Source organism: Rhineura floridana, chromosome 3, assembly GCF_030035675.1.
Source record: "Rhineura floridana isolate rRhiFlo1 chromosome 3, rRhiFlo1.hap2, whole genome shotgun sequence".
In the NCBI taxonomy this organism is placed as follows: Eukaryota; Metazoa; Chordata; class Lepidosauria; order Squamata; family Rhineuridae; genus Rhineura; species Rhineura floridana.
In genome coordinates, this window is record NC_084482.1 from 133956604 (window position 1) to 133970892 (window position 14289).

At 43.5% G+C, this 14289-nt stretch overlaps 1 protein-coding gene across 1 annotated transcript in view; it reads left to right on the forward strand.

Annotated features, from left to right (window-relative positions):
• LOC133380554 (inter-alpha-trypsin inhibitor heavy chain H3-like) overlaps window positions 1–14289 on the forward strand; it is an 82968-nt gene that overhangs the window by 42930 nt on the left and 25749 nt on the right. The window contains 5 exon segments of the mRNA XM_061618013.1: window positions 406–531; window positions 619–735; window positions 2176–2344; window positions 12234–12359; window positions 13411–13592. Of these exon segments, the coding sequence (XP_061473997.1) occupies window positions 406–531; window positions 619–735; window positions 2176–2344; window positions 12234–12359; window positions 13411–13592 (720 nt within the window).

Here is a 14289-nt window from a genome sequence, read left to right on the forward strand (position 1 = left end):
CTGAGGACAAAAACACTCTTTTTGTCATTCTCAAAATGTTGAGGATCATAGCTCAATGTCCCTACTCTTCCCTTGAAAGGATGAGGTTGTTTAGTCATAACCCAGGAAATGCAATATGGGAGAAATAAGAGATGACTAGCTAGTGATACCAGAACATATATCTCACAGGTGGGGAACTGGTCATCTTATTCACAGAACTCTGGTAAGAAACTTATAACAGTAAAATCAATGTCCAGATATTATCCAAAATACTCCTTGATGTGTTTTCCAAACATATTAACAATATATTTGAAGGTAAACAAAAAAGTACAAGAAATGCGGAAATTAGGTTCTCCTGGGTCTCTGAATGAATGCAAAACTTCGGTACAGTCTATATTGTTCATACATTTACAATCTTAGCAGAAGGATTATGTGTCATTCAGTCCTACTCTTGATCAACAACGAACCTGTGAGAATTGTGCAACCTCCCTCTTGCAAGGAGATTTTGTCATAAAGTATGATGTCAACAGAGTTTCTCCTAGTAACTTACAGGTAAATCCAATTATTTGTCATCTGAATTGATATGCCAGTACATAAAGCTCATAATAATACTATTTCCATCTTATCTTTGTTTTTCAGATTGTCAATGGGTACTTTGTACACTTTTTTGCCCCCCAAAATATTGCACATCTGCCTAAGAATGTTGCTTTTGTAATAGATGTCAGTGGCTCCATGGGGGGACGGAAAATGCAACAGGTAACTCAACACTACAAACTCAACTCTGTCAATGGGCAATGTAAACAAGAGTGATATAGCACTGTATTCCATACAGTGTGCCCTTGTGAATGGTAATTGTGTCTGAGAAATATACAGTACAGCAGTTCCTCACAAATTAGAGACTTTAGTGTGAATCCAGCCCCAGATTGTTGCAAGGAGAAAAACTGATGGGAGGAGAAGACTTGGTGGACAGGGAAGGTGTCAGCTCTCCCAGTTTTCCACTAAATCATCCTGACTGATTCAGGACAGACAAAAGGAAGTACTTCTTTACTCAGCGCATAGTTAAACTATGGAATTTGCTCCCACAAGATGCAGTAATGGCCACCAGCTTGGATGGCTTTAAAAGAAGATTAGACAAATTCATGGAGGACAGGGCTATCAATGGCTACTAGCCGTGATGGCTGTGCTCTGCCACCCTAGTCAGAGGCAGCATGCTTCTGAAAACCAGTTGCCGGAAGCCTCAGGAGGGGAGAGTGTTCTTGCACTCGGGTCCTGCTTGCGGGCTTCCCCCAGGCACCTGGTTGGCCACTGTGAGAACAGGATGCTGGACTAGATGGGCCACTGGCCTGATCCAGCAGGCTCTTCTTATGTTCTTATGACTGCTCACAGGATGGGCCATGTAACAGTTTGAAGGCATGTGTTACTTTGTGCTGTTCCACCCTAACTGGATGGAAGATGCGGCCCTTACAGCTTCAGTCTCCCTTTTCGCATAGCCAGCTTTCTATCGGAAAACAGTTGATCTGGAAAAGAAGGGCTGCAGCCTGCTATGTAAAGTAGCAGGCTTGAACCCTTCCCATCCATGTGCTTTGTAAGTTGTGGTTGGAATGTGTATCCAGATAGGTGTGTCTATTGTGGTGGGATTGGTGTTTGTCATGCACGCAGGGTTTTTTCAGTATCCACACAATGACATTGGCATGAAAACACTAGCCTGTTTTCTCCCCCCCCTTAAACTCATTTACATATATCAATTACCTGTTTGCAATATTAGGCCCCCATCTGGAAGCACCCAGAGTCAACCACAGTTAGTGGAGAAGCTGGTACAATCCTAGCGCTAACAGGGTTAGCTCAGAAATTAATGAGAGGGGGCAAATTAACACACAAGTGGGTGGGTAGGTGGGTAGAGAATAGGACAGAGTTTGTGAGCTGAAAGATTTTATTGACCCCCTAATCATGTTTAGGAAATTACACAGCATTGCCTCTGTACCGGGTCTACACCTTCCACAGCTCCAAAGAGTGCATTCTTTTCACTGTCCTTCTCTAATTGTGGATATTTGTTCAGTAAAGTATGGCTTTGGAGCAGAATAAAAATGTAGTATTGGCCTGTTATAAATAATCTGAAATACCTGTTTGTTTATCCCACCCCCAACAAATATTGCCAGATATTACCAATTTGAATATATGCTTTGTATTTTATTATAGGCAAAAGCAGCACTGATAAAAATAGTTGAAGATTTAAAGGAAGATGATCACTTTAATATCATACTGTTTGAAACTTTAGTTTCTAAATGGAAAGATAACTTAATTAAAGCCACTCCTGGAAATGTGAGTGAAGCAAAGACATTTATTGAGAGCATTAATAGCATGGGAGGTAAGTCTGATACTAGAATTGTCAAAATTGTGTGAGGGCATCATATGTGTTTAGCTTTCCTTTTTTGCTTCCTTAGAATCTTGAGGTTCCTGTCCACAGGAGCCAAGCAATTAGTTCATCTCTATAGTTTCATTTGCCATCAAGCTTTACCTCATGGCCACTACTGCCAGGTTGTTACAGGCCACTTGAATGCCCCCAAAGAAACACAAACTGTGAGGAAGAACTACTTTAACGCTGGGACCACCCGTTCTATCTCAGCCAAGATTCTGGTCCCCCCTAGCCTTCCTATGCCCGTGGAGCTTTAAATGGTTGCTTGCACAAAACATGGATGTGAAACAATATATTTAGGGTCTAAGTAAGCAGAACGTTTTTCAGCCCAAGGGTTACATTCCCTTATGGGCAGCCTTCCAGGGACCGCATGCTAGTGTTGGGCAGGGTTGGAAGTAAAAGTGGGTGGACCTTTATATAGTAGGGTACATTCCAGCTACACAAAAGTCATTGGCTTCTGCACCCACACACCTCTTTCCATCTAGGCAAGCAAGAGGCATCTCCACAGTTCAAGGGTGCATTCCAGCCAGGCAAAAGCACAAGGGTGCAGAGCAAGGCTAGTGAAGGGGTGTGGCCTGGGTTGAAGGGTGTGGCCTGCGGAGCATCCCAAGGGCCAGATAGAGAAGCCTGGAAGGCTGCATTTACCCTCCAGGCCAAACCAAAACTAGAATGACCAAGCACAGCTTTCTTCAGGCCTTTTCAAGAAGTCCCATGGCAGGATTAATTGCCACTCTTACTCCAGAAGCTCAGACCGGATTAGTAAGGCCTTGAAGGATTCCTTCCTTATATCACTGGGTCTCTGCCATCACAGTGCAAGGCCACTATCTGCAGTACATCATTATCACATAAATATAGCACTGCATGGACAAAGGCCTAACTGAGCTTTCTTAGGAAACAGTAATATTAGTGAGCGGCCCGATAGCATACTTGTTACTCCAAAACACTTTACCAGAGCATTTGGAGAGAAGCTAAGCTGGGGGGAAATGAATAAGAAGCCAAAACTTCTGTGTACAGAGTACAATGCTGTGGCCAAAAGTGATAGAATATGGCATGCTATGGTATGAAAGTCCTACAGCCCAAGCAACACTGAACAATCCCCAAGCGAAGGCCAAAGCTGCCACCCCCATCACTAGAGGAAAAGAATTAGACTAATCCTGGAGGCAAGAGGTTGTTAACCTGTGGCCCTCCGGATGCTGTTAAGACTACAACTCCCATGAGTCCCACCCAAAATGGCCTATAGTCAAGGATGACGGGCATTGGTTTATTTTGGGGGGGGGATTTATATTATCCCACAATGAGGTCAGCACAGAGGGCCACCCATAAGAGGCTTACTCCCTCAGCTGCTTCACCCGTATTGTCATAGATTATATGGATCCTCACTGTAGTCACCACCTCTCCAGACATCTCCTGAGAAAAGCTTCACCAGCGCATACCCTGGAAGACCCTAAACAATCTAATTCTATGTTTGGTATTTTAAAAAATATGTGTGAAATAGGAATAGTTTCGTGGTCCTATTTCTTAGCAGAGATATAAATGCAAGCAGCGGGTTGAGAATCAACCAGTCCATCCTTTCCCTCAGACACAAATAATTACAGACACAATCTTCTTAAGTAAAAGATAAAGAATGTTTACTCACGACCTTTCATATGTTCAGGAAACATAGGCTCTAGCTTAGACAGAAAGGTCGAAGACTCAGACCATCATAATGGTCATCTGAGAAGAGAAGCCATGTGGATGCTTCTCTCTCCTCAAGCTTAATGGAGACTATGCCAAAATCCCAGACAAAGGAGGAGGAAAAGAAAGCCAGGTAACCCCACCCTTTAGGAAGTTACATCACTGGTAAACAGGTACATGGGCTATTTCCCAAATATCCCTTAAAGGGAACATGCAAGTTTGCTTATTCTAACACTCCTCCTCAAACTGGCATGCAAGAACCCAACAGCCCCATCTTGACACGAAGTCTCTGGAAACAGTCTCTTGGCAATGGCTTTGTCAAGATGACAGCTGTCGTCTCTGTAGTTGAACAGTAGTTCATCTTGATGAATCCTTTCTCTGTCAGCTCACGCACAATATGGTACTTTATCCCTATATGTTTAGTGCGTGGTGTGATTCCGTCTGAGAAAGTCTAATACAACTTTGGTTGTCTTCCATCATCTGGATTGGTCTTTGTACTCTTATTCCAAAGTCCTTTAGTAGTCTGTTAAGCCAAATGGCGTCTTTGCTTACTTCTGCAGCAGCTATGTACTCAGATTCTGTAGAAGAAAATCCTATTATATCTTGCTTGTGACTAGCCCAGGAGATAGGCCCATCTCCATAGGTAAACAGGAAGCCACTAGTTGACTTGGAGTCTAAACTGTCTCCAGCCCAGTCAGTGTAACACACAAGTTTTGGATCACTATTAGCTGACAATCTCAGCTTAAAGTCCATAGTCCCTTTCAAGTTTCTAGCTACCCTTTTAACAGCAATCCAGTCCTTTTGTGTGGGTGTGCTAGTTTTCCTACATAGGATCCCTACTGCACTTGTTATGTCAGGTCTGGTGTTTGTGGTTAAGTACAGAAGCTTCCCTATTGCTGTTCTATACTTGTTATTTGGTAAAGGTTCACCATTGTCTTTAAGAAAGTCTGTTGTCATGGGCATTGCTACAGAACAGTGGCGTACCTAGCGTATTTGACACCCAGAGCAGATAATTTCTTAACACCCCCCTCCTCTATACTCCCCCCGTGGATGTTGTCCCTGCTCCCCGGCCTTCTGCCACACCTGCTGGCAGCCCCATCCACCCCCAAACATGCTGCTGCTGCTTCCACTTCCACTGAGGCCTCTCCAGGCAGCAGCTGACAGGTGGCCTCAAGCTCCCTGCCCCCTCAACAGGAGACAGAGAAGGCACCCCAGATCCCTCCCCAGGAAGTTCAAGCCCAACACATGCACACAGGCCACCCATCCTCAAGAGCCCAGGAAGACTCCTGCTCCCCAGCCCCTCCACATCCAGGTGTGGCACCCTCTTCTTTCTCCCAGGGGAAGGTTACATGGGAGGGAGGCTGCTGTTTGCCCAGAGCCCTTTCTGCCACTGCTGATAAGGAGGCCTCCCTGGCCGCTGGTCATGACACATGGGGATGGTCTCCATCTTTCCCCCACCCTCCCCCACTAGGAGCTCTCCAAGCCCCGACGCGAGTCAAAAAAGGGTACACACATACCTGAGCAGAAGAAGAGTCAAGAGAGGTGGCCCTCCTCCCTGGTAGAAACGGAACCCCTTCCTGAGAAGCAGCTGCTGAGAACTGCACGCAGTCTGCTCCAAGCAGGACAGCCAAGGGGGTGATGAAGGAAGCGAGCACCGCCAGCAAACCGATGGCTCCAACCACCATGCTGAGTTTGGAGAACTTTTGTGAGGAGTCTGACTCAGCTCAGGCGGTCTCTCCTCAAGCCGCGGGGAAAGTTCATCTTCCTGGTCCATCTGGATCCTCCTGTTGCCAGGATGAAAGGGATAGGAGTTTGCTTTTTTTTTAAAAAAAAAGCAGGAACAGTCACCTTTTCTCCTCCGCAGTGGCTACGCTGGGGTACCCTCCCCCCTCGTGCATGCACACACCTCCAGGGACAATCCCGAGCCAGGCGCTCCAGCACTTGGCGATGGTGGCTGGTCATGCTCCAGTAGAGTTACTTTGCCGCTCAGCACGTGCATCAAACTCTCCAGTTCTCAGTGCTTCGGCAGCGGGAATCTCAGACAATGCACCCCCTTATTGCTTGCACCTGGGGCGGACCACCCCCACCGCTTCGCCCTTGGTACGTCACTGCTACAGGATAGGCATCTTTGAATTCTAGAGTCTCTAAAAGTTCAACAATCATTTGCTTTTGGTTGAATAGGTAGGAGCCATCTGCTTCCCTTTCAATCTGGATGCCTAGGCAGTATGTTGCAGTGCCTAACTCTTTGATTTCAACTTCTTTGTTTAAATGATGTACACTTTCTGTGTAGTCTTGATCTCTTTGAGTCACCACAATCAAATCATCAACATAAATCAGGATATAAGTCAAACATCCATCTTTGCTTCTGGTGTACAGGCATTGGTCTACCTCACCTTGCTTGAAGCCTTGCTCCTTGAGCATTTTATCCAGTTTCTCATTCCAGGCCCTTGCAGCTTATTTGAGTCCATACAGGCCCTTTTTAAGTTTGCATACAAGATGTGCTTGCTTCTGGTTCATGAAGCTTGGAGGTTGTTGCATGTACAACTCTTCTGTTATTTCTCCATGCAGAAAGGCAGTCTTGACATCGAGGTGTCTGACGTACATCTGTTTGGAGGCTGCCATGCTTAGTAGCATTCTTATTGTGCTGTGTTGGACAACAGGAGCAAAGATAGCATCATTGTCCTCTCCATATTTCTGCAGGAAACCTTTGGCAACTAGTCTTGCCTTGTAGCGTTCAATTTCTCCTGCATCTTGCTTCACCTTGAACACCCATCAGCATCCTATGGCTTTCTTACCTGGTGGAAGCTCTGTCAGGGTCCACGTCTTACTCTTGAGCAGTGCATCCATCTCCTCCTGAGCGGCTTTTCTCCACTGAGTGGCCTCGGATGCTGGCATCTGCTTAATCTCCTCCCAAGTTGATGGTTTGCTGGGTAGCGCTGACTTTGCAAGGTAGGACAGGCGTAGAGATGGTACACCCTTGTTGGTTCACAATGAGCATCTAGGAGCTTGTTCTGGGATCTGGTCTGGCTCTGCAGCATCTTCCATTCCAGTCATCTCATCATTCACATCTGCGTCTGTACCTCTCTCAGCCTCATCATCACTTTCTGCAGTCTCTGCCTCTTCCTCTTGCTTAAGGCTTGGTTCAGGTTGTGCAGATATCTGTGGTGTCACTGGTATTTCATATGTGGGTACTGGCATATCTATGAGAGATTGGACATGGTGTCCTTGCTCTTCTGAGAAATCTAGCACAGTCCCTCTTTTGTCAGTTCTGCTTTGTTCATCAAAGTAGACGTGTCTTGTGCTGACTTCATCTGTCTTTGGGTTCATAACTCTATAGCCTTTGCTACCAGGAGCATAGCCTATTAAAATAGTCTGTTCTGTTCTAGTATCTAGCTTCTGCCTCCTTTGTTTTGCTATGTAGGCAAAAGCAATGCTTCCAAACACTCTGATATGTGCCAGGTTTGGAATTCTGCCATGCCTCAACTGGATTGGCATGTGTGTGGTGCCCTTGGTTGGCAATCTGTTCTGGATATAGTTGCAGCCACAATCGCATCACTCCACAGTCTTTTGGGTAGATTAGCGTCAGCAAGCCTGCATTTAGTCATTTCCAGAAGAGATCTAAATTTTCTTTCAGAAATCCCATTCTGCTCTGGAGTATGACTGACAGTCCTCCTGTGCAAAATGCCTTGTTCCTCCAGAAAATTTTGTGTTTGGTGCAATATAAACTCACCACCGTTGTCCATCTGTATCACTTTCGGCCTCCTTTCAAATTTTGCTCACCATGGAGATGTATTTCTTCAACATCTCATGTGTTTGACTCTTGTCCTTTAATAAGTAAGTCATACAGTACCTTGAAAAATCATCCACATAGTGCTGCTATGTTGATATTGAAATGTCTCAACTCCCTCGCGACAATGGCAGTCCTGCATTCAGGATGTTCGCTATCTGCGTTGTCCAGCAATGTCCATATATTCCATGTTCCAAAATTCAATTGTTGTTTGCAACTGCTAAGTGGTGACCCCACTGGACACAGTAATCCAGTCAGGGAGAGATGAGGCAGACTATTTTAGAGCACCTTTTCTAGCCCCCTCCCCATACGGGGTGAGCAGAGTGTATCCTGAATTGGACTGCTCAGTCATGGATACAGCTGCCAAACTACTCAACTGCCTCGGTCCTTGAGCCAAGATGACTGAAACCACCACCCATGTGTTGGTCCATGACTAGGGGCTTCCGGATTTCACAGTCCCGCCCCATTGCCATTCACCAATCGCCATGGGACTTTTGTTTCTGTTTTGGAAGACGCCTGTGCGTGAATTTGTTTTATGTGGAGAGATCAGCGCACAACAATCAACACACAGTCTTGACAGAAAAAGGCTTTGATCCAATGAGATGGGTACTGATTGGAAGTCTTTCATCTGCTGCAGCCTTCATCTGCCTTCACAGCCATTGTAACATACACATTGTTATCCTCCGCCTGTTCTGCCATTGAGGACATTCTTGGATCGTTCTTTGTCTGGTTCTTCTCCCTTGACCTTCCCGCTGTGGGTGACCCTACATGACTCCCGATGGCATCACTCACAGGGTTCATTGGAACACTCAAGCCCACTTACCACTACAAGGTGACGATCCAGCGAGGGATCAACGTTGGACCAATTGGAGGGCTTTGGTGTCTCCTCCACTCTGGTGAGAAGAGACAGCCTATTGAGTGGCATCCCTTTGTTGGGTCTGCTTGAGCGTCTCACCTCTAGATCAGCTCTTTCACCCCCTTCTTGCTTGGGTTTACTTGAATTTTCAAAGGTCACAGCCTCTTCTTGCTGTGACTGCTGCACTGTTTCTTTTCCTGTTGGGATGTCTAGTTTGATTTCAACATTTTACTGGTATTTTGTCTTTGTCTGTCATCAAAGTATGCAATACTGTGCACCTTGATTGTTTCTGTAGTAGGATCAAGTATTCTGTAGCCTTTGCAGTCCAATTCATAGCCATCAAATATGAGTTCTTCACTTCTGCAGTCTAGTTTGCCTCTCTTTTCTTTGGAAATGTAAGCATACACTTTAGATCCAAATACTCTAATATGCCTTAAACTTGGTTTGGTTCAATTCCACAGTTCAGATGGTTTTGCTTCTCTGCCTTTAGTGGTTAACCTGTTTTGCAAGAAAGGGACTGTCATGATTGCTTCCCCCCAATATTTGTTTTGTAGTCCAACATCGAGGAGCATACTTCTTGTAATTTCTAAAAGTGTTCTATTTCTCCCTTTCTGACGCTCCATTTTGTTCTGGGGTATAAGGAATTGTTTTTTCATGTTTAATGCCTTGATCCTTTAGGTATTCTTCAATATCCTCCCCTGTTTTGTAACACCTCATTTTTCTCTTTAAGTCAGTAAGTGTAGAGATATCTTGAAAAATCATCTATAAAAGTAAGGAAATAAGCATTTCTTCTTGGTGTCATTTCAGGTAAGGGTCAACAGATGTCACTGTGGATTAAATCCAGAGGTTTTTCTGATTGCACTCCAGCACATCTCATATAGGTGGCTCTAGTTGCTTTCACTGTAATAGAGTGAACACACTTGAACTCAACATTTACACATTCTTTGTTAAATTATTTTTCACAAGTTTTGAAATCTTCAACATTTCTGTGGCCAAATCTGTGATGCCACACCCCCATACAGCCTTGATGAAGATATTCTTTATTAGCATTAGCTTGCTGTCTCACACAGTCTACTTCATAAAGGTCTTCATTACTTAAAAATCCACTCATAAGTAACTGAACACAAAACAACAATCTCTCTTAAACAAAACTCTGCATCCTTACCTTGTAGCTGTTTTTATACTCATTAAACTGTTCTGTAGAGATGGCACATAGCAAGCTCCAGGAATTCACACCTCACTGGTGTTCCTTTCACCCAGTTTACATTTTAAATGAACTGTCCCTTTTGTATTAATGTATTAATACATTGACCATCAGCAAGATAAATTGAGACTTTACAATCCATATCTATATCTGAGAAAACATCCAATTGCTGAAGAAAGATGAAGTTGTCCCACTGTCTATGTAAATCTTGTGTGGGCTTGGTCTAAATCAACTCGACAAATTATTTCTTTCGCTGTACAGATTTTATTTCCTTTTCCAAAATTATTTCTTGGAGAGGCATTCCCCCTTACTCCTTTGTCATTTGGTCTTGTTGACATATTCCCTTGGAATTTGCCCTTAAGGGGTTTTCTCAGGTGAGCGCAAGCACTTCTCAAATGCTGATGACTTCCACAAACAAAACAATGCTTGCCTTGAGTCAGTCTGTAGGCTTGGCTTTTAGTTTCCTCATTTTGTATCTGTTTTCTCAAATTCTTGCAAATGTTCCTGGACAAAACTCAAAGTTACATTTTCCTTAACTTGAAGTAAATTAATCATTCCTTTACATTCTGGAGGCAAAGTATTGAGCAAAAGGCCAATCTTAGCTGCCTCAGGTAAATTTATCTCCTGTTGCTCCAATTCTCGTACTGTTCCCAAGAAAGAGCTCATATGCTCTGATAGATTATTTGGATCATTAAGCCTCTTGTTACAGGGTTTTAGTATCAAGGAAACTTGAGTATTCATTGTGTTTTGTTGACAAACTTGTCTCAACCTTTTCCTCATTTCGCTTGTGGTTTGCTTAGCTTCAGTGTGGTAAATTAAATTATCACCTATAGCTAAAGATATGTGTCCCATCGCTTTCCTGTTTGCAGCATCCCGTTCATCTTGTTTCTTTCCAGATGCCTCTGGTTCTTCGAGGACAAAGGCTAACCCCAAAATATTCAGTAGCATTTTCATCTGAAAGGACCATCTTCTGTAGTTTGAGTCATAGTCAATGGCATCAGACCTCCTAGCAGATTCAGAAGTAGCCATCCTTTTTTATCTAATCAGTGTGTATTACAGACTCCACAGACACCTTTTTCTTCTCCCTTTTATAAATCTCCAATTATGTCTGCACCCATGACCCTGTGAAGAGAGTTGCTTTATGCAGCAGAGTTCATTGGAGATATAAAAAGAATATAAAAGAGAGTGGTGTTTATCTTAAACAAAATAAACTCATTTTATTAAGAAAGTACACATGGATAGGAAAGCCTAATCATCTATGCTGGCTGAATTCAAAAGGCAGGGAGAGAGATAATTGTGGGGAAGAAGGAGGAGGCACTGGAAGTGATGATAGCCCTGAGAATATCAGTCTAACCAATCAGAGGCATACTTAACCTTGAGGACAGTAACAAGGAGAGAATTCAAGCAGGGGCCCTTTCAACTGACTAACTATATCTATTGCCCCTAATGGTCAATAGATTCAGAGTACACAGCGAGACAATGCACTGATTGAAGTGAAACTTCCAACGTTTGTTTCAAGCCATTTTGAAGTGGAGTCAAGTCAATCACTAAAAAATATATGCTGTACTTAGGGAATCATCTAGGAAAGAACTGACTGTTGTTTGACCTGCCTGGATCTCTCACAGGTTCCTCCTCTGGTTTTGAATGTCCTATCAGGATCAGTAGAAAGAGCTCATTAGTCAGTGAGGAAGAGGACTCATAAATATCCAATTGTAGAAGAAATAAGGTGTTCGAAACTCATGCAGATAAAGGGGATACTGTTTCTTTTGTCTGCAGAGAATCTGCAAAGTGAAACAACAGACACATACCTGCCAACAAGCCACTTGAGAATAGTACTTTTGGCCTTGGAATATATGGAATTGATCAGGTTCAATCGTCTAAATATTAAAAATTCCGCCAACACACTATTTCCATCATAGCATACAAGTGTGAATTATTTCCTTCTGGAGATAGCAGTGGAAGGAGGCATCCTTGATAAATGTATTGCAACACCACACCTGTCTTCTTGTTCTCAAAAGTGTTAACAAACTATTTTTAATGCTAAAATGTCCTTTTAAATGGAAAATCATTTATACAGAAGTAATGAGACTTTTTGCCATTTTTTGAAAAGCAAATATGTAACATCTGCAACAACATGGACATTGTGAGACTATTTGGCATTGCCTCTGCTTGACAAAGTGGTCCATAGATTAGCTGGGTTATTTGGACACCTATTCTACTACCCACTTACCTGGAAATGTCCCACTGAAATCAGTTGCGCCAGGTGTTGTTTCTTCTCATTCTTTATCTTACAAACTAAATAACTGTTTTTACACTCCAGGTACAAATCTTAATGGTGGTTTAATGACTGGAATTAAGATGCTGAATGACGCTCATGAATCAAATTCTGTGCCTGAAAGAAGTGCTTCTTTAGTTATCATGTTAACAGATGGTGAGGCCAATGTGGGTAAGTGTCTAAACAACAGGTGAAATGATATTAACATGGTAATTAAGTTTGTTGTGAAATGAGGCTTCTCAGTGCCTTCTACTCTTCCTTCTCCAGTCCATAGTAAGGCACTTTGATTAAATATAAAACCATCTGTGGCCCTCCAGGGAACTTCCCTTTGGGTTTGGTTCCAGATGTGGGACCAAACAGAGAAGCAAAATAGGAAGTACAGACACTTCCAAAATGTCACTGTTTTAGGGTGGAATCCAGTTGGTTGCATGAAAGCAGGGCACATAAATGTACATAGTTGCTGATGACTGGCATGCTAAACCGGAACATTGATCTCCTTCGCATTACACATTTCAGGAATGGGATCATCCTTATGCCAATTATTGTTGTACAATAGTAACAAAACTTTCCATATGTAGCTATCTCATGTGCTGCCCTGGGCTCCTACTGGGAGGAAGGGTGGGATATAAATTAAATAGATAAATGTCTTCCATAATATGTAGCTTGGCCCTAAGAAGCAGCAATGTAAAATTAGCAAGAAAACTGTCAAGCACCTGGCCTGCCATTCTATTATTCTGCTGTGCCTGGCTTTTTTACTTGTTGCTCTTATTTTTATTTGCTGCTCCTTGTCCATTTATTCATAATTAATGATGTTTACATTTGTTATGTGAGCCGCCTTGGGCTTCTTATTTTCTAGTGGAAAGGTGGCTGGGAAATGCTCTACCTTCCTTCCTTGTGGTTGCAAGTGCCTTCAGAGTGCCAGCATGTCCCTTATGAACAGAGCCCATCCCCCTTTCAAGGTTAGGGTTCTTCTCATCAGCCAGCACACTCTTCAGTTAGTTTATTGAAACTCCTGACACATAGCCCACCACTGGCATCTGCTGCTCCAGACTTTACAACCCTCTCTTATCTGCCCCATGCCCCCCATTGATGGTGTCATTTGTTTTGAGAGTGTCACTGGCAATTTGAAATATTTAAAACCTTTTGGTAGGATGTTTGGGGGGTTTGCTATTTGCGTTAAATTCAACTGTAAAGCCTAACTAGTTTATGTAATTCCTTGCAGGCGTATCAAACCCATACATGATTCAGGAAAATTCTAAAAATGCAACTCAAGGAAAATACCCCTTGTACAATCTTGGTTTTGGTTACAATGTAGACTACGCATTTTTAGAAAGGTTGGCCACTGAGAACAATGGTGTGGCTCGTCGCATCTATGAAGACTCTGATTCAGCCTTACAATTACAGGTAAAAAAATAGTCATGTGAAAGATAGTATTCATTATAATATTTATCATGAAATATTTCTGTGGCAGAGAGAGGTCACTGTGCCCACCCTACATTGCTACTGCTCTTCTTTAGGCCTCAGATGTGACGGGAATTAAAGTGCACATGCCCCATTTTCTCCATGCCTTCTGCCTTCTCCAGTTTTCTCTCTACTTTGCCTGATCCTCCCTAGCCTGCATCTAGCCTGCATTCAACCACGGGCGGGCTTGACAGCAGACCCAGCCCACACCTGCCCCTTATGAGACATCCAGGGGTTCTGGCCGGGAAGGAAGCATCTGTATTGCGTAGTTAACAGAGCTGCATCTCTGTGCCATGTTGTTTTCTCCTGGCTTAGGCTCTGCTGCTTCTGTTACCAAGACATTTGGGATGCCGCTGGGTCTGCTGGTGTTCTTCTCAGTAGGTTGTGAAGGTAGTCTTCGGCCCAGTATTTCACAGAACGATAAAATTAAGAGAGAATAACAGCTGTGCCCTGATATAATCTACTCTCTCTGAGGTCAGAGATATGAGGGGCCATTGTACTTCAAGATGGCACATATCTCCCTCCTGTTTGCCTGGCTCCTCACTACTACTGCCACTACCACCATCTGCTGTTGCCAAAAAAGAAATATCCCACAACCTAGTACCTGTAGTGGTACGACCTCCCTTCATGTCAAGCAGTT